The following is a 19,844-nucleotide window of genomic DNA, read 5'->3' as shown; positions in this document are numbered from 1 at the left end:
GTCTGCCTCCTGAGTGATGGGGTTATAGGTGAACTGCCCATCTTTTATGTGGTTCTAGAGATCCGAAGCCTTGATACTAACATTTACACAGCAAGGACTTTATTCAGCCATTTTCCCAGTTCAAGACCTCCATGCAAGTGGGGCCTGGTGGTACGGCCTATAATTTCAGCTCCTTGGGAGGCTGAAGCAGGAAGACGGCAAGCTCAAGGATTGCCTTGGCAACTTAGTGAGAGACCTGGTTTTGTAGGGTTAAAAAAGGGGTGGTAGAGGGCTGGTCTAAACATTAGTTCAATTCCCAGCAATATACTGACAAAACCAAGCCCTTCCTTCTTAGAAAGGTTCTGTCTCCATAGTTAGGGGAGGGGGCACCCGGACAGGCATTTTGGGATACCTACTCATTCTGTTAGATTATACTCTATTTGATCATGTATATTTCTTTTTTTCTTTCTTTCTTTTTTCTTTTTTTTTTTTTTTTCCTGAGACAGGGTTTTTCTGTGGCTTTGGAGGCTGTCCTGGAACTACCTCTTGTGGACCAGGCTAGTCTCGAACTGACAGAGATCCGCACGCCTCTGCCTCCCGAGTGCTGGGACTAAAGGTGTGCGACACCACCGCCTGGCTTGTTCATGTATATTTTTATATGCCTATCCATGCTTCATTCAACCTTAGCGTAAAAATCAATAATCTAAAAAAAAAATCAATAATATATCTTGGGTGTTTGAGTTCTTAAGTTTGGTGGATTGTGTATCATATAAATCCATGATAAATGAGTTATATATTTTTCTTGCTAACCTGCCTTTTATATAGGAGTGTCAGCTGTGTCTTTAATATTGGGAAGGAATCAACTTCTTTTCCACCCCTGCAATTTTTTGCTCAGGCACATGTCTATCTCCAGTGACCATTAAGCACTGCCCACACACTGTACATTTACAGAGTAAAGCCTCAGACTTGTGTCAGAGAAAATGATGTCTTTGGAGATCAAAAATGGCTACATGTTAATTCATAATATGAGTAAGTCCTGCTTTTGGTATGCAAAGGTATCAAACAGCGAGGGCAGGATATCTCCTATTGGCCAGGTCCATTGCAGACCAGCCTGCCTGAGCTTGAATGAAGGGATGAATCAGGTGTTAGAGCCTGATCTCTTAGACACAAAGACTCTTCACATTTAACTCTTTACAACACAGCCTCAGCCATGACCAGGCAAGATTGCTAGTAAACTTGGTTCTGGATTGGCAAAGGCCATCTAGCCATCTTTTCCCAGTTAGGAGGAGAATGAAAACTTGAGTAGAGGAAGAGTTCAGAGATAATTGGGTTGTGAGCATGTACGTGTATGGAGTCTTTGTTGTCAGTCCAACTGAATGCCTATTAAACACTGTTAGAGATGGCTCAGTGGTTAAGAGCCGTGGCTGCTCTTCAAGAGGACCCAGGTTCTATTCCCAGCACCCACATGGCAGCTCACACCTGTCTCTAACTCCAGTTCCAGGGGATCTGGTATCCTTATACCAATGCACATAAAGTTAAATAAGGTATTTAAAAAAAACCAACACTGTTAAACATTACCTTAGAGATGAGGAAACTGAGGTTCACGGCCTAAATTACCTGAGTTTTATTGAATTGAAGCCTCAGTGGTGTCCATTTCTAATCTTCTTTATAGGTGGTGTATGTTTGTGTACAGGTATTCACTCTTATGCCTGAGACCAGAGGATTTTGGATAGTCTCTATTGCTCTTCACCTTACTCCCTTGAGCCAGAATCTGTTACTGAACTTAGAGCATACTGTTTGCTGGCCAGGTGGGCAAAGAACCCCAGCGACCCTCTTGTTGCTCTTTCTGGGGCTACTATTGGCTTTTAATGTGGGGACTGGGTATTGGAACTCAGGTCCTCCTGCTTGCCCAGCAAGAGTTCTTACCCACTGAGCCCTCTCCGAAGGCCCTGTTTCTATCTCTATTAGCTTGAGCATTTCTTCTTTTTTTCCCCCTATTTGCCTCGTGCTGTAGCTTAGCCTCAAACTGGAGGCAATCTCCTGTGCTTCCCATGAACCAGGGCTGGCAGCTTCCTCATTCTTCTTACACAGAATTTGAGAACAGCATTCTAATGACTGGTCAACACGAACCCTACAGTTCTTCCCGTATCTTTCTGGGCCTCTCAACCAGGGAAAGCTTATCTCCCTACTGGAGCATGGCTTCTGCACGAGTGTGAAGCCATCCACATGAGTGGGAAGGAGGCTTTAGGAGCACAAGCCCGAGGCTCTCAGAGTAGAGCCCACTGAAGGTGGCTCAAGTTTGTTCCTCTGGGAGCCCAGCCCCACCTCAGGATGACATCGCAGCGGGCGGTGAACCGATGTAAGAAGGGGATGGAGGCTGCAGATGGCGCAGCGAACCTCACTTCTACTTGCACCTCCCGGGCTCTTAAGCCGCTGTGGAGGCAGTGACTGCCCGCACGTTCCCTTGCTGGGTCACTCAGCACGCAGGCGGAGGGGTGCACGTGACCCCGCGGGCCGCATCGCCCCGCCCGTCGTGACGCGCGTGGCCTCTCCCTTCCTGGCCGCGCGGGTGCCGTTGCACCGCCTCCGCCGTTCCCCGGCCCTCGCTTCTGGGGCTGCCCCGTACACTGCCTGACCCGTGGCCCTCCAGCTCCTTCTCGCCCCGTCCCCACTGGACGGTCCGAGACAGCTCACCCCGGGGGATCACCGTGCCCTCGACCCGCGTGGCCACTCCGGAGTAGGTGCGAGTGGGTGGCGGGCGGCGCGGCAAGGACAGGCGCAGCGGACAGCCCGGGCGGCCGCGGCGGGGTCCTGGCTGGGGGAGGCCAGGCTTGCGGCGGGGCGCAACGGTGTCTCCTTCACTTCGCCCTCCAGCCGCGGTGGCTGCAGCGCAGTCTCTGGGTAGCGGAGCGGCCTCGGCTGGGAGCGGAGCGGCGGCGGCGGCGGCAACGCCCCTCAGGACACCCGCAGGTACTACGTCGCTGGCCTCATGCCGATCCCAGGGGCCTAGGCCGGGCCGGCAGCCACAGCGGACTCGGGGCGGCTCTGCTCCCCTAAGATGGCCGCAGCGGCCCCGGCCCCCTTTCCCTTCTGTCCGAGATCCCCCTTGGGCCCTTTGACCGTCCCCTGATCGCACTTCTTGTCCCTTCTACAGATCTCCTTTTCCCCGAGGCTTCGCTATGGCGGACTGTTGTGTACCGATATGCCCACGGCGTAAGTAGATCATTAGAAGTGTCTTCGGCGGGGCTGCTGTGCCCTTCTTTGGAAAACCATAGCTGGTCCCGCCTCGATTCACATGCTTGCAAGGACTTGGAAAGTTCTCTCCACTTTGTGCGGCCACTAAAGCGTACCGCCGCCTCTGCTGACCGACGTGGGTGCTGGGCTGTTGGGTTGCAGATCGGGGGCTCGCGCCTGGGGCGTTGGTCCTTGGCGGTACCCACCCTCTGCTTTTGGATGTGTCGTTTTACCAACCCGAAAGCAAAACAAAAACTACTAGTTGTTGAATTTCACCCTGGAGGATTAGATGGGCCACTTTGCAAGAGGAAGTAGTTCTCCCTCTGCCCGTAGAGATGGAGTGCACTACAAGGTCATTACACGTGTTCCTAAGGGCGTGGATGTGCTCTTTAGAATGAATGAGCTGCGGCCGGAGCTCAGATTCCTTGCCCTTAAGCCTCACTGCATTGGCGGAGTACTTGGGAGTCGTATTAGTGTGTTTAAAGTGCCATTTGATATTTAGTTGCTGTAGACACTTGACTGAAACATAGATGGTTGTATTTCTCTCCCCTATGTCTCAAGATGTCAGTTCCCAGAGTGTTAAGTGTTGGTTTTGTTCTTGGAAGATATACCAGGTGCTTTGCTAGGGAAAATGCCTAACATTAAATTTTGGTTTTTGTCTTAGTTAAATCAGTCAGTCCACTTGAATTCTGGCAAGTGTGTGTACACTTGTACTAGTGTTTCGAGCAAGGCTGTAGACTTTTAAGTTTAGGAATTAGATAGGCTTGCCCTACCCTATAAAACCAAACTGGGGAACTGTCGCAGGTTTATATTACCACATAGCTATTTAGAAAGTAAACTGTTGTTACAGATGGCTGTTAAGAGTAAAGTGGTATAGTTCTCATTGGTCTGCTTGAATGTAAATATTAGCAGTAGGTCATAGTCCAGTCATGTTAACTATAGAATGTTTCTTTTTACTAGCAATGTGTATCCCTCCATGCTATGCTGACCTTGGCAAAGCTGCCAGAGATATTTTCAACAAAGGATTTGGTAAGGACTTTTCTTTTAATTTTAGCTTAAAAGAGAAAATGTATGCTTGCATCCCTTTAGGACATTGACTTGCTTTTCCAGACTGAATATCCTGCTGGTTTAATGTTTCTGCCAGATGCATTTTATGTTAGACTGCTCCACTGTACCCCAGCTTTTGTTCAGGCCCAAGTTTATGAATTCTAACCTTTTAAGGGAAAAGCTTGTACTTTTGGGTTCTGGGTTTTTTGTTTTTGCTTTTTTTTTTTGTTTGTTTGTTTTTTCCAGATAGGGTTTCTCTATGTAACAGTCCTGACTGTCCTGGACCTCAATTTATAGACCAGGCTGGCCTCGAACTCACTGAGATCTGCCTCCCAAGTGCTGGGATTAAAGGTGTGCACTATCCTGCAAGAAGCTTGTACTTTTATTCTCTTTGGTGACTGAGCAGGCCTTGGTTGAGTAGAGCTGCCCTGAATTACTCTTTTAGTTTTGTGTCTGTGGCTCCTGGTGGAACTGAAACCTTAAGGGGTTGTGGGCTTTTTGAGTGAGTTTGAGTTTTCTTGAAGGTTGTGTTGCACATACCCCTTCTCCCACTCCTTTGGGATAAATGTCCTTAAGGTGTAGTCATCAACAATAGGCTATTCTGCGGAAGTGATTTTTTTTTTTCCTTCCCAGACAGGACTTTTTGGACCCTGTCCTGGAACTTGGCTCTGTAGACCAGGCTGGCCTCAAATTCACAGAGATCCACCTGTCTCTACCTCCCCTGTGCTGGGATTAAAGACATTGTCGATTTTTCTAGTCTCTAACATTTAAAAAGTGTCTTGGAAAGGGTGTGTCAGGAAGTGGAGCCAATTTCCTGCCAGCATGCTGGGCAGCTGACTGCTTTTAAGTGCCTTGCAGGTGCTAGGCATCGGTACATTTTTGTTCCTCTGGACATTTGAATTATTTTAAATGTAACATGAATAATGGGTATATATCTGCAGAATAGTCATGTCTTTGCTCTCTATTCTTTGAAGGCTTTGGGTTGGTAAAGCTGGATGTGAAAACAAAGTCATGCAGCGGTGTGGTAAGTGTCTAATAAGTTCTTGTAACTCTTTTAATTTTATTTTAAGATTTATTTATTTAATGTATAGAATGTTCTGTCTTCATGTATGCCTACAAGCCAGAAGAGGGCATTGGGTCTCATTATGGTTGTGAGCCACCATGTATTTGCTGGGGGTTTGAACCAGGGTCCTCTGGAAGAGTAGTCAATGCTCTTAACCTCTGAGCCATCTCTCCAGCCCCTAATTTCTTAGCCTATAAATGTCTATAGTTGTTTTGCCTTAAGGAGGCAGAAGTTAATTTGTTTTGAGTGATTTGCATGTAATCTGATTTATTAGCTTTGGATATTTCTGCTTTTCATGTAGTTTTGTTATATTTGTGTGTGTGTGTGTGTGTGTGTGTGTGTGTGTGTGTTACTATGATTGTACAAAGAAGTGGGGAAAGACATTGGTTATTTGGGACTATTTACTCAGGTAGATTACAAGCTTGAAGGCCAGAAGCTTATAATCCACGCCCTTGTAACTTTCTCCTAATACCTGCCAAGGTATTCTGGGCTTAATAGTAACTTGTTTATTTGACCATACTGGTCATTTAATATAATGGCTATATTCTAACAGTCATCCATGGAGATGTCTACATACCTCTGTCCTGACCTGAATATTGCTTATGCGTTTATCCTCCCCAGTTGTTGAAACAAGGGATAAAGTAAAATATTGTATGCTTTTTTTTCTTTCTCTAATAATTTTTGTTTTGAGATTCAGAGATGGTTGTATTGTGTACATGCTAAACTATGATTATTGGGCACTGTGATAAATGCATGTTCTGAATATAACTAGTATTAAAGTTGTTCCTGGTAGGGATTCTTAATGGTCAGACCTGTTGCATTTATGGGGTTTTATATTGTTCTGTCCTGTGGTTTCCTTGGTTTGCAAAGAAGCTAAATATTTGGTGATGGTTGACTTGGCTGGGTTAAGAGTTTACAGAATATTAGTTAGCTGATTGCTGGAGATTGAAACTAGAGCCTTGTAGTTCTACTACTAATCTCTATTTTCATCCTACCAGGTTTTAAATATGTTTGTGCAGGTGTGTTACATTAAAATAAGTACCCCATCCTTGTTTTTAAAAAGCTTACTTTTAGACTGGGAGTATAACTTAGTGGTAAAAGGCTTACCCAGTTGTGTATGAGGTCCAGTGCGGAAAACAAACAAAACACCCCCTTCTAGTTACAAAGACAAACTTTAAGCTGAGAACAATTGGAGAACTGTATTGAGCACTAGATTTATAGATTTATAAGCAAAACATCCTTTTTTTCCTCCTGCCTCCCTAGTGCTGGGATTAACAGTGTGCACCACTACCACCACCACCACCACCACCACCACCACCACCACCACCACCCAGTGGCCCTTTTCTTTCTTGAATTGCAGAGATGTTCAGGCTACCCCAAAATGTAGAAGAAGTTCATAGTGATGGAGTGAATTGCTTTATTGTTGGTTTCATCTGTTCCAGTTTGACCTACAGACTAATACTGACCTTGTTTCTTGGGTATTTGTTGGCATTCATTAGACTAGCCCTTGATCTCAGGGACTGATGGGTGGTAGTAGCTGGAGCTTGGCAGTTTCTGATTTTAACTCTGCAGGTATCATAACTTCTGATAAACTTAAAACAAAATTTACATCAATTTTAGACATGGCTTTCCAGTGACTAGGTATGGAGACACTGATACAGAAACCCTAGGTCAGAACTCTTGACAGGCTTCTGGAAGGTTACATTTTATCTTGGGACACGTCCCTCACATGCAGTGAGTGCTTCATAAAGACAGATCCTCTGTGCTCCCTTTTTACCACAAGGGATTGGCAGATATATTCTATACAAATCCATGATTAAAACTTTTCTTAAAGATTTATTTTTAATTAAAGATGTTTTTATTTCACATGTATGAGTGTTTGCCTGTATGTCTGTTTGCCTGGTGCCTGTGGTGTCAGTTTTCCTAGAACTGGAGTTATAGATGGTTATAACTTGCCATGTGGATGCTGGGAACCAAATTTGGGTCCTCTGTAAGAGCAGCAAGTGTGTTTACTCACTGGCTGCTTTTCCGGTTCAAGGCTAAGCTTTCTATAGTACTTCCGAATTAATTCTGTTTTTTTTTTTTTTTTTTTTTTTTCCTGCTGACACATAGTTTATATTATTTATGATAAAACCCAAGAAGCTCCCCTACTCCACTTTTTTTTCCTCTTTTTTTGAGACAGGGTTTCTCTGTAGCTTTGGAGGCTGTCCGGGAACTTGCTCAGTAGACCAGGCTGGCCTTGAACTCACAGAGATCCGCCTGTCTCTGCCTCCTGAGTGCTGGAATTAAAGGCATGCACCACCACTGCCAGGCTAAAAAACTTATTTTTATTTTATGTGTATGGTTGTTTTTTTGCCTGCATGCGTATCTGTACCATGTGTGTGCAGTACCCACAGAGGCCAGAAGAGGGTGGTGGATACTCTGAATTGGAGTTACAGACTGTTAGTTGCCTTGTGGGTGCTAGCAATCAAACCTGAGTCCTCTGCAAGAGGAACAGCTCCTCTTAACTACTGAGAGCCATCTCTCCTGTCCCACGAAAATACTGTGAGTTGGGTGAGGTGTGGCAACACACACCTTTAATCCCAGCACTAGGGAGGCAGAGGAAGGCAGATCAGGCCGGCCTGGTCTATAAAGGACAGCCAGGGCCACATAATTGAGACAGACAACAACAAACAGCAAAAAGAAGATAGGTAAGTTGTTTGGAAGGGCATGGAACCTAGTGAAGACTCATTTCAGAAAAGTAGAGGGAGGACTGGAGAGATAGATGGTTCAGCATAAGCGTGGGTGCCCCTCTTGTAGAGGCCCTTCCTAACCACCCACATGACGGCTCACAGCCACCTGTAACTTCAGCGGCAGGGAAGTCAGACGACTCTGGTCTTTAGGACATCTGCACTGAATATTCATTCACATACATATGCAAATGAAAAATTCTTTAAAAAGGAAAAAAGAAGGAATATTGGGATAGTTGAGCCCAGATTTTACTTAAAATTTTTCACATCTTGTGTGTGTCATGGTGTAGATGTGGAGGTGAGAGGACAGCTTGGAAGACTCAACTCCTCTTCCTACCATGTGGGCTTTAGAGACGGAAGTTAGGTTGTCAGGCTTGGTTAAACCCAGTGAGCCATCTCACCAGCCCCGTGCGCTTAATCTTTATTGATTAGTTAGAAATGTAAGATGGCATTCTAGTGAGGTCAGTCAGTCCGTCAGGCTAATTTGTCACTGTTGAGTTTGCTTAGGAAGTAGCACAGTGTGAAGTTAGAAGTGTCAAATAAGTTAGGCAGTGGATTGTTCCAGGCTTAGCAGACATTCATGAAGTTGTTTATTGTCTTCTTAGGAATTTTCAACATCTGGTTCATCTAATACGGACACTGGTAAAGTCAGTGGGACCTTGGAGACCAAATATAAATGGTGTGAGTATGGTCTGACTTTCACAGAAAAATGGAACACCGATAACACTCTGGGGACAGAGATTGCAATTGAAGATCAGGTAGTGTTTCATAGACTTGCTTTTGTGTCCTTTTTGCATTTCAAAAAGGAAATAAAATGGAACATAAATCTTATATGCTCTTTTTCTCCCAAAATAGATATGCCAAGGTTTGAAGCTGACGTTTGATACTACCTTTTCACCAAACACAGGGTAAGCACTTATGTTTTTACAGGCACTGAACCTGAAGCAGTCTTGTCTGCTCAGAAGAGAAGCAGCTTCCTCCCTTTCAGTAGTTCACTGCGGAGGCCACTATCTGCTTTTGAACACTGCTTGCCACCATTGACTTTCTTCAGAAATTGGCCTCTTCTAGTGCTAATTGTGTCCTATCTTTTGCGACTGTTAGTTTTACAAAGCACTTTTCCTATGATGGGACAGTCCTGTCACCCCATGTGGGTTTGTTTTCTTTAACTTTTTGGTTGTTTTTAACGCTAAAATTGTCATACTGTGGCTTGTTTAAATCCGTCTCATGCTCACCAGGTAGAGCTAGGTATATAAACTTTGTCACTGGTATCAGTTTCAAACCAGTCTCTCCTTTTTTCAGAAAGAAAAGTGGTAAAATCAAGTCTGCTTACAAGAGGGAGTGTATAAACCTTGGCTGTGATGTTGACTTTGATTTTGCTGGACCTGCCATCCATGGCTCAGCTGTCTTTGGTTACGAGGGCTGGCTTGCTGGGTACCAGATGACCTTTGACAGTGCCAAGTCAAAGCTGACTAGGAGTAACTTTGCAGTGGGCTACAGGACTGGGGACTTCCAACTACATACTAATGTGTAAGTATTTCTCTATAGGCTTTCAGGGTGGTATCTGATGTCATTTCTTAGATCTATTTTTAATTTAAAGGGTATCTGACATGTGGTAGTTCTAAGTGCTCCTCAGTAGCATATAGTGTAGACACTCGAGAGCATGCTCACATCAACAGGGGTTGAGGTGCTTTAGAAGAGAGAGAGGGGTTAGACCAGTGCTTTCTGTGTGTGACTTGATAACCAGGCATGTGTGGGGTCCTGGTTTAATAGGATTATCTTAGCATGTCCAGTCAGGTGGTGCATTTTACCTTTAATCCTAGCATTGGGAGGCAGAGGCGGCTGTATCTTTCTGAGATTGAGGCCATCTTAGTCTCCATAGTGAGTTCTAGGCTGGCCAGAACTAGATAGTGAAAGGCATTTTTTACCCAACTCAAATTAGGTTATATAGAAAAGGGCTTACCTATATTTCCATGACAAAACAGTATTTGGTAAATAACAAATACAAAAGAGAATTTCCCATAGTCCTACTAGCTAGACACATATATTGATTATCTGTTTGATAATGTTATGGCACATGTGGATTTAACTGTGGAAAACTGAATGTCACAGGGATTGAACTTAGGTCCTTGGGCTTGGTAGCAAGGGCCTTAAGACCCAATAAGCCATCTCTCTCTGGTCCTAGATTCAGAGAGAAAGAGAGAGAGAGAGAGAGAGAGAGAGAGAGAGAGAGAGAGAGAGAGAGAGAGAGAGAGAGTTTAAGTCTCCTTTAGCCCCATGTAACAAGTTTGTCTGTCCCATAGCCAGCTCTTAAATAATGTACAGAGACTCCTTATTAATTATGAAAGCTTGACCTCAGCTTAGGCTTGTTTCTAACTAGCTCTTATAACTTAAATTAACCCATTTCTATTAATCTACTTGCTGCTATGTGTTTCCTGGCATATATCTCTCTTGCATGTCCTCCTTCCTTCCTCTGCCTCTGGCTGGTGACTTTCCACTTTTTCTCAGAGCTCTCTCTGTCTGGAAGTCCCACCTATGCCTCCTGCCTAGCTGTTGGCTATTTAACTTTTTATTAAACCAATTACAGTGACATATCTTTACACAGTGTAATCTCACAACAGCCCTGCCTTGCTTAAAACTCACGACCTTGGTGTACAGTCTTTGTTTTGGTGTACACTTTCTGTGTGTGCATGTGTATGTGTGGTGCTGAAGGGAGTTGAATCCAGGGATTCATCCAGGACAGGCAGCGTTCTCATTGATCCTAACCCTCTGCTCAGTGTGTGTGTGTGTGTGTGTGTGTGTGTGTGTGTGTGTGTGTGTGTGTGTGTGTGTGTGTGACACACCTTAATCCCAGCGTTCAGGACACAAACAGAAGGATCTCTGAGTTTGAAGCCAGCCTGGTCTAGTCTACATAGTGAGTTTCAGGATAGCCAGGAATACATAGACTCTGTCTTTAACGACATGAGGCTGGGCTGGAGAGATGGCTCAGCAGTTAAGAGCACTGGCTGAGAGGACCTGGGTTTGATTCCCAGAACCCACATGGCAACTCACAATTGTCTGTAACTCCAGACAAAGGGATCTGATACCCTTACACAGGCATATATGCAGGCAGAACACCAATGTACATAAAATAAAAGTAAATCATTAAAAACATGAGGCTGAGGCAGAAGGATTGCCATGAATTTGAGTCTCAGCCAAGCCATTGCAAGTTTTCAGTAGAACTTTGCTCTTGTATACCAGGTAAGCATTCTTCCACTATTCTACCTGCTCAGTTCTGGTAGTGGCTTATATTAATTAACATGTAATGCTACAGTATTACCCTGTGCCTTAGAAGTGGTTACATTGTCTATTCTAGATTCTAATTCAAAATATCTTATAGCAATAATGGGACAGAATTTGGAGGATCAATTTATCAGAAAGTATGTGAAGATTTTGACACTTCAGTAAACCTTGCTTGGACATCAGGTACCAACTGCACTCGTTTTGGCATTGCAGCTAAATACCAGTTGGATCCTACAGCTTCCATTTCTGTGAGTATTTCTTCAGCTTAGAATGGAGTTTCTAGTTGTGGGGAATTAACTTATTCTTTGGTATATTGGATGGTGTGGAAAGCTTGCTGTGATTCACACAGTCCATGTTTATACATGTACTGGGATTAGAATTGGAATGCTGCTTTTTATATGGAAATTGTGATAGACGTCTGACTTTCAAATTAGATCACTGGTGGTTTGAGAATGGCCCCCGTATGCTAATATATTTTAATGTTTGGTCTCCACTTGGTGGGACAATTAGGAAGTATGGCCTTGTTGGAGGAGGTGCATTACTTGACAGGTTTTGAGGTTCAGAAGCCCAGTCATTCCCAGGTAGCTCTCTCTGCCTTATCCTTGTGGTTCAGATGTAAGCTCAGCACCATGCCCACCAGCCTATTGCCATGCTTCGTGGACTCACCCTCTGAAACTAGGAGCCCCAGATTAAATGCTCTCTTTTATAAGTCACTTTGTTCATGGTGTCTCTTCCCAGCAGTAGAAAAGTGACTAAGACAATCACAGATTCACTTCACTTTGAGAGCTGCTGAATCAGGATTGCTAATATCCCTGGTTCCCCAAGACTGCCTAAGGTCCAGGTAATCTGTGTTTGGAGTCCTGGGCAGTTTGTACTTGTGTTGGGGAATAATAGTACTTTCTTTGATTTTTATGATTATGGTTTATGAAATATCTTCAGATTTGGCCTGAGAGGTCACTGGTCTAACCATTTTTACAGGTGAAGAGACTGGAGTTTGGCAAGAGAAATGACTTAATATTCTGTTTTTTGGGGGGCAGGATGGGGAGTAAAGCCAGCATTGGGCCCAGTGTCTTGATTTTTAATCCTGTCTAGGTGAGCAAAACATCTTACTTCTCCTATGACCTACTCCACTTTTCTAAGGGCAGCCACTATTGTCTGATTCTTGGCTCTTTCCCCTGTTTATGTCTTTAGTCATGGTGGCTTGAGGTAGAAGAGAGTGTGCTTTGAGGGACAGGGGATTAGCTTCCATTCCTGCAGATCAACAGCTGTTACTGTGTGTCAGGGACTGTCAGTACCATATGTACTGGGGGTGACAGGAAGTTAAACAGTCCAGGAGAGTTACTTCTGTTACATAGAGTACTCTTGATCCTCAAGGACAGTGTTTTGATACCTTAAATAGGTATGTTTATTCTCATCTTTGCGTTGTGATAGAACATTTATAATCAGACATAGTGTCAAGTGAAAAATACTCAGATTGCTTCTTCCTTTGACAAGTCAGTGACACAGTAATGACTCCCTGCTGTGTCTAACCACTAGTAAAGTACTCCGTGCAGCACACTGTTCTCTTCAGATGATGCTTGTGGCACCATAACAGATTGGATGTCAGTGGTGGAAACACCTTTCAGCTACTAGTCTCCATGGGAAGGTGACTTGGGACCTAGGTGTCAGTGAGTGACTGCTGCCAGTCATTGTGGAAACATGACAGCATGTCCCATCCAAGTGGAGCAGTAGTGCCCAGAAGTGTCAGCTTTATCTTGGTTGTATTTTGATGCTTACACATTATAAGAATAGAGTCAATGTTTCCAGATCTGTTGTGTTCACCCCAAGATGTTAGCTTTATACTGTAGCCCTTAGGGTACTGCAGAGCCAGTTGCCTGTCTAGGCTCTGGAGTTGAGGGTAAGTTGCAGGCATATCTGTTCTGTAGCTTGCAGGCTGCAAGTTTTCCTGTATAGCTATAAATCATGCAACATTTGCATGGGTAACAACATTAGGATACAATGTAAAAGGCTTGGAAATCTGCTAATCTAGGTGACCTAGCGAAGATGTTAGCTGGGGTAGTAGAGACTGGCACTAGAAGGAGCTGCTCCTTAACATACTTGCTCCCAGGCATTCCTGTCAGCCTTTGAAGGTCTGTTATGTAAAGTGTCAGGGCACTTAAGATTGATAAACCATGCAACAATGGAGCTTTATCAGGCCCTGACTAGTTACAACCAAAATCCGGCAGCTTAAAGGTAAGAGTGAGGAAGGAGTTAAGCTGTGGAGAATTGAGGATGAACCCTGGAAGTAGTGATATATGGTCTAAGCCATGAGCTTATAAGTTCCTCACATTTCAAAGATGGCTGTTCCTCTAGTGGGTCTGCTGGTTGTCATCAGCCACATATTAGCCTTTGTGCTTAGATTAGACTCAACAAAGGTGACTTTGTTGAATAATAGGGTTTTTTTTTTTTTTTTTTTTTTTTTTTTGTACGTATCCAAAGGGGTGTACAAAGGGCACTACATACAATTTGATTTTGAGTTAACATCTAATTTTTAAGTGACACTTGATGTTTGCTTAATAACGATATTAAGTTTTAGTATCCCATTGAGTTAAATAAAGCCCTGGGCTCTATAGCTATAGTTCCATGATGGGTAACACCCAAGAGTTTTGTCTCCCTTCAGAAATGTTTTTCTCTTTTTCTAGGCAAAGGTCAACAACTCTAGTTTAATTGGAGTGGGCTATACTCAGACTCTGAGGCCTGGTAAGTATTGTTGATAAAGTGGAATTGTTTTTATATCCTCCCATCCCCTTTTAAAAGAGATTCATTTAAGTGTATGGGTGTTTTGTCTGCTTGTATATCTGTATCTGCACACTGGAAGAGGGCATTGGATTTCATGGGACTATAGCCACCATGTGGGTGGTAGGAATTATACCCAGGACCTCTAGAAGAGCACCCAGTGCTCTTAACTGCAGAGCCATCTCTCCAGGCCCCCCTCCCTTTTTTTTTTTTCCGAGACAGGCTTTTTCTGTAGCTTTGGAGCCTGTCTGGAAATGGCTCTGCAGACCAGGCTGGCCTTGAACTCACAGAGATCTGCCTGCCTCTGCCTCCTGAGTGCTGGGATTAAAGGCATGCACCACCACCGCCCAGCTCCAGCTCCATTTTTTCAGTATTTTCAGATTGATAATTTCTTTAGTTTATTATTTTGTAAACCTTTCGAGACTGTAGTGGTGTTGTTGGTCCTCATTTCCTGGGAAGTTATAGCTTATCAGGAGCCCCTCCTCACCCTGTAGTGAGGAGGCTGCTCTGAATAAGCACAGCCGCCCTCACTCTAAAGAGCCCCACTCCTTACCGTCTAACACACTGTAGCTCCCCACTGCTGGCTAAATGCTGTCTTGGACCAGAGTTCAGGTAAGAGATTCCAGAGCAGCTTCTGGGTCATATGCAGATTGTCACCCTGTAGGTCTGAGGTGGAGAGCTCTGTGTTCCTAATGGGTTCTGGAGTGCTTAGGGCAGTTGACAAACAAGGTCCTCAAGCAATGGTAGCCCAACTTTCCTAAAATTTAAAAGTGAAAGTGAATACTAGAGAGCCTGTTACTGCTAACAAACTGAACACCCTTCCTTTTTTGGTTTTTGAGACAGGGTTTCTCTGTGGCTTTGGAGCCTGTCCTGGAACTCACTCTGTAGACCAGGCTGCCTCAAACTCACAGAGATCCACCTGCCTCTGCCTCCCGAGTGCTGGGATTAAGGGTGTGCACCACCAACGCCTGGTTCTGAACACCCTTCCTAATTAGCATTATTTACCTACCTAATGTGTACTTCTCACTGGTCCCCTGAGACCTAACAGGCTTCAGTTACAATCTGGCCTTTTCAGTGGTGTCTAGTCTGGGTAGTATAGTGACCATGATTATGGCTTAGAATGCTTTGAATTTATTACTAACCTTTTTATGCCTAAAATGAACATTCCCATAATTCCTAGTATTACAGTTCATCCAGTGCCTTTTGCTGGCTGGGATTACTATGGTAGTGGGCTGAGGAAGTGATGGGCAGGTTGAGTGGTTGTCAGGCTCATCATGATGGTTTGCTTTGTTTACAGGTGTGAAGCTTACACTGTCTGCTCTGGTAGATGGGAAGAGTTTTAATGCTGGAGGCCACAAACTTGGGCTTGCCTTGGAACTGGAGGCTTAATCCAGTTGAAAGAAACCTCTGGGAACGGATATCAGAAGATTTGGCCTTAATATATTTCCATGTGACCAGCAGGCTCCCCCCTTCCCCCCAGAAGGTGATTAAATCAAAGGGTGATTAAACAAGAGCTGTATTTTAAATATTTAGACAGTTTCCTGTTGGCTGGTTTCTAGTTATCAGTGCTGCTATGGTGCAGCCACCTATACATTATTTAAATGTATTTAACTGTTAAATGTGCTACCCACCAATGATGAAATAGACGTTTATGAAAACCGTGCCATGGTGTGCATGTTTGTTTTATGTTCTTTTAACATTGACTATTGTACTGAATGAGATGGATCAGTGGATGTTTTAAGATGAGGTAAAAAAAATTTTTTTTTGTTATATTCAGCCGTCATTAGAATTACTTTGGTAATCCCAAACATGACAAATTATGAATAAAACAAGTGTACATAACTAATGGCTCCACGTATGTGCAGTTACAGATTGGCCAGCCAGGTTCTAACCTTGGTAAATACTTTCTTCTGGTGAGCATTTGCTCTTTACCTAAATCTGTGCAACCAAATTCCTGTGTCCTTAGCGTAATTCCACAAGGTCTTTGAGACTACAATAAAATCAGAGGATACATACTTTAACACTCTTCAGTTTCTAAGTTTGTGCAAAATTACAGTGAATCACTGTTAATCCCATGGATGATGCAGCAGTGGTGCTGAATGGTTAAACAAGCATGCCACACCCTTCTGAGCCACAGCTACAGAAAGTGGAGTAACAAGAGGGGCAGAGAGAGGAGTAAGTGGGCACCAGCAGGAAGTCATTGCTCTTTCCAGACACACTGGAAAGCTGAGCTGAGGTCTTCGACATGGGGCAACCCCCGTAGCCATCACCTGGGCGGTCTGCATTCTTCAGTGATTGTGGTTGGAAAAGTAGGACAGCACAAGCTTTCCACGGCGAGGAGGTATATGTAAGGTGAAAGGGAGAATCCCAGATGAGAGAAGGGGAGGCAAGAGTGTCACACTTGTGGAGTAAGAGACTGCGGTTCAGTTGGAAGCTTTGGAGGACAGCTAGGAGAATGGAGTACTTGGGACTTCCTTGTAGAAACGGTTCATGTGAAGAACGTAGTCTTGGTTAGGAATTAGATGACACAACTTTACCATATGGGGGCTGAGGGGCACTTACTTCTTCTGCCTCCACTATTTGCTCTAAGGAATTGGCAAGGGGCGGGGATTGTGTGAATCAGAAGACTGATCCGATTCTCTGAAAGGTTCTATTCCCAAGCACCTATCAATGTGGAAGGTAACAGGTTGAAATTAGAGTCTGGATCTGTTGCTTGGTAAGAAGGAACTATGAAAGGTATCCAAGTTAACATGAACGCAGTGCTTGCCAACAGGTCACTGTCGTGCAGTCCCCTGGTTGACCAGGCACCCCTCAGCTAATGAGTGCAGGGGAGTTCACCTGCTAGCGCTGTGGGCTAGTGTGTGTACACATGTGGGTTACCAGTGTATAGAAGACACTTCTCAAAGTAGATTGGACCAGGTCTCCTGTGTGCACCTGGATATGTACTTGTGACTTAGAGAGGAAGGGGTAGGGCACAGCTAGTTCCCCAAGGGTTGTGGAGACCTCATGGTCCACAGCAGGTGCTGTGGGCTCATGCAGCTGCACTTGGAGCATCCTCTAGGTGTGCCTCACCAGGGCCTTAATCCATAGGTGGCAAACCTGTGATGTCCCAGGAAGTGCCCTTTCTGCCCAAGTTATTGAGGCAGTTTGTGTGTGTGTGTGTGCAAAGAACTTCACCTTCATTCCAGAGCAGCCGGAGAATGGTGAGGAGTACAGGCTGGCCCCTCCCACTGCCCCCCCCCCCAAAGGACAATGCTGGAAAAGCCTCAAGTTCTTGAATGAGGCCTGCTGTCTATTGGCATCTGCTTTATACCTTGGATATTAGTTCCCTCCCTCAGGACTTGGGTGGGGGCAGCAGGTAGAAACTGGAACCAATCTTAGGTCCTTGGGTCTAGGCCAAGAGGCTTGGTTCTCAGTTGATGGCCAATGATGAGGCTTCCAATTGAGATTGGGGAGGCAACAGCTCTGTGAAAATATGGGTAGACTGCCAGCAGACCTGTCTTTGCCACAAAAGTACCCATGATTAGGTTGCTCTCTTGCAGGGCTCCTATCTTGTCAGACCCTAGGTGTGATCTCTCCAGGAGCTTCAGCCTGTGGTTGGGACTCTATTCAATGTGTACAGCTGGGACAGTTTATTAAAACTATCCTGTCAGGACCACAAGCCTGGGTGCCAGGGAGATTGCCTTACTGGAAAAGCTGCCTGCATTCCTGTAGGGAGCACCACCTAATGAACGCCAGATATGGATGCTCAGAAGGTCGTGTGGCTTAGTCCTTTTATTGTCGTTTAAAACTTAAAGTCACTGGCTGCGGTTCTTAGATCTTGAAGGCCAAGGAGAGCCCATCACCCAAGGGCAGGAGGCTGATGTACACCCTGGCGTCCCGCAGGATGCGCTCATTCAGGTTCCGCACGCACTCCGCAGCCTTGTCCTTGGGTTTAGGCTGTAGCACCTCTCCGCGCCACAGCACCTGGAGGGAGGGAGGGGCGGGGCCATCGGGAATGGGGGAGGGAGAGATGGGGCCTATGGTGCTCTGGGCGGGGCTTGGGGATGGGAGGGGCCAAGACAAGAAGGGACAGACCCCGGCTGGGGAGCAGTCTAGCTTTCGCTAGTCCTTACTCTGAGCACGGCGAGCATGCCTCCGGGGCGTAGCAGCTGTAGACAGCGCTCGTAGTAGGCGGTACAGTTCTCCTTGTCGGCGTCCACCACCGCTACATCGAAGGTTCCGGCCTCGCCCGCCGCTAGGAGCTCATCTTGCGGGGACAGAGGGCAGGTGCAGCTGAGCTGCGGTCCCGGTGGCAGGAAGCCCCTGCCCAAGGTTCAGGGTCGCCAGCTTTGTTCCCTAGGTTGGAAAGTGCAGGCAGGGCCCCTCCCGTGCCGGTGCTCACCCAAAGTCTGCAGGGCGGGCTGCAGTCGAAGGTCGATCTTCTGTTCCACTTCGGCCTGTGGAAGGAGGCCGGTCAGACCGGCACGCCCCCGAGCCCGAGCCCGCGCGGCCGTAGGCATAGGATTCTCACCTGCTTCCACAGGGGCCGTCCCAGCTCCGGGGGCTCCGTGTCCACCTCGCAGGTTACCACGCGGCCAGCTTCGGGAAGCGCCAGTGCTAGCGCCAGGGCGGAGTAGCCTGTGAAAGTACCTGTGGACCGGGACGCCCACAGGCTCAATCCAGGGTGTAAGACGGCCCGGTGACCCGGGTTCCCAGCGACCCTGACTGCGCGCGCCTACCCAGGTCCAGAGCTTTCTCCGCCTTGATGAGCCGCGCCAGGTTGGCCAGAAGCTGGGCCTGCTCACAGGTCATCATGGAATCCCCTTGCGGATGCTTCAGGGTCAGCTGTATGTGGGGAGAAGGTGGTACCGTTCCTGCCAATCACCCGACCCCGCACAGGTTTGAATCTTGCAGGGGCGCGGTGGCAGATGTGGCCAAAAGGGGACAGGGATCAGAGAACCCGGAAGCCCAGAGTGGGCCTCTGCCCAGCCCAAGGTCACACAGCCACGTGAGATCCACCACGCTGGGACGTGAGGAGCCTGTTCTGGTCCTCTAGTCCTACTGACCAGTCGCAGGCTCCGCAGCGCCGGGTGCTCCCGCATGGAGCGGCTCAGCAGATACTGCCACAGGGGATTGTCCTCAGGGGGCAGCAGGCGCTGCTGTCGCCTGGACCCCCACGCAGGCCACCATCTCCCTGCCGGGAAAAGGGTGCTGGATCAGGGCCTGGGGTTCTGATCGGGTTCTCTGGTTCTGCTCCGCGCCCTCCCGTTCCCGGGACTGTAGCAGCTCACCCAGCAAGAGACCAGTGGCGAAGGCGGCGCCCAGCGCGGCCGAGCCCAGGGCCAGCGCAGCGGGAACAGATATTCGGAGCAATGGCTGGGCCATGGTGCGGGTAGCAGGCGGCGGCCGTGGTCACGTGTGCTGGAGTAGCGAGAATGAGACTGGGACTAGTGGGCCGACTGGGCTCCACCTTGTCCAGGCCCTGCCCGTACAGCCGCGGCCTCGGGCACCATCTGGTGACACATCGCCGCATTGCAAGGTTAGGTTGAGAGAACCACGCGCCACTCGGTGGCCGCACGTGGAACTGCGTCGGGCCGTGGAGCAAGCCCTGCACCTGGTGCTCTTGGTGTGTCGGCAGTGTAATCGCTCTTCCTGGTTGCCATTGTTGCTGAGCATATGTGAGCATAGGGAGTGGGTGATTAAGGTGACAAGTGACTGTGTAGTCAATGGAGGAATTCGGAGAGACTCGAGGAACT

At 46.5% G+C, this 19,844-nt stretch overlaps 2 protein-coding genes across 2 annotated transcripts; one reads left to right on the top strand and one right to left on the bottom strand.

Moving 5' to 3' along the window:
* The first annotated feature begins 2,795 nt into the window (after positions 1-2,795).
* Positions 2,796-15,948, top strand: Vdac2 (voltage dependent anion channel 2). The gene is made up of 10 exons (XM_027387503.2): positions 2,796-2,949; positions 3,134-3,192; positions 4,174-4,242; positions 5,235-5,284; positions 8,658-8,810; positions 8,908-8,960; positions 9,352-9,579; positions 11,429-11,579; positions 14,013-14,070; positions 15,404-15,948. Exons 2-10 carry the CDS (start codon positions 3,159-3,161, stop codon positions 15,493-15,495), a joined length of 888 nt encoding a protein of 295 aa, XP_027243304.1. The 5' UTR covers positions 2,796-2,949; positions 3,134-3,158; the 3' UTR covers positions 15,496-15,948.
* A 1,914-nt stretch (positions 15,949-17,862) lies between these two features.
* Comtd1 (catechol-O-methyltransferase domain containing 1) lies at positions 17,863-19,473 on the bottom strand. The gene is made up of 7 exons (XM_027387504.1): positions 19,380-19,473; positions 19,155-19,282; positions 18,828-18,933; positions 18,620-18,738; positions 18,491-18,545; positions 18,222-18,355; positions 17,863-18,072 (listed from the first exon to the last, which is right to left on the bottom strand). The coding sequence occupies exons 1-7, from the start codon at positions 19,471-19,473 to the stop codon at positions 17,920-17,922; spliced, it is 789 nt and encodes a 262-aa protein (XP_027243305.1). The 3' UTR covers positions 17,863-17,919.
* Positions 19,474-19,844: the final 371 nt, after the last annotated feature.

This window comes from Cricetulus griseus (assembly GCF_003668045.3).
Source record: "Cricetulus griseus strain 17A/GY chromosome 1 unlocalized genomic scaffold, alternate assembly CriGri-PICRH-1.0 chr1_1, whole genome shotgun sequence".
NCBI lineage: Eukaryota > Metazoa > Chordata > Mammalia > Rodentia > Cricetidae > Cricetulus > Cricetulus griseus.
This window is presented reverse-complemented; position numbering and strand designations above follow the sequence as displayed.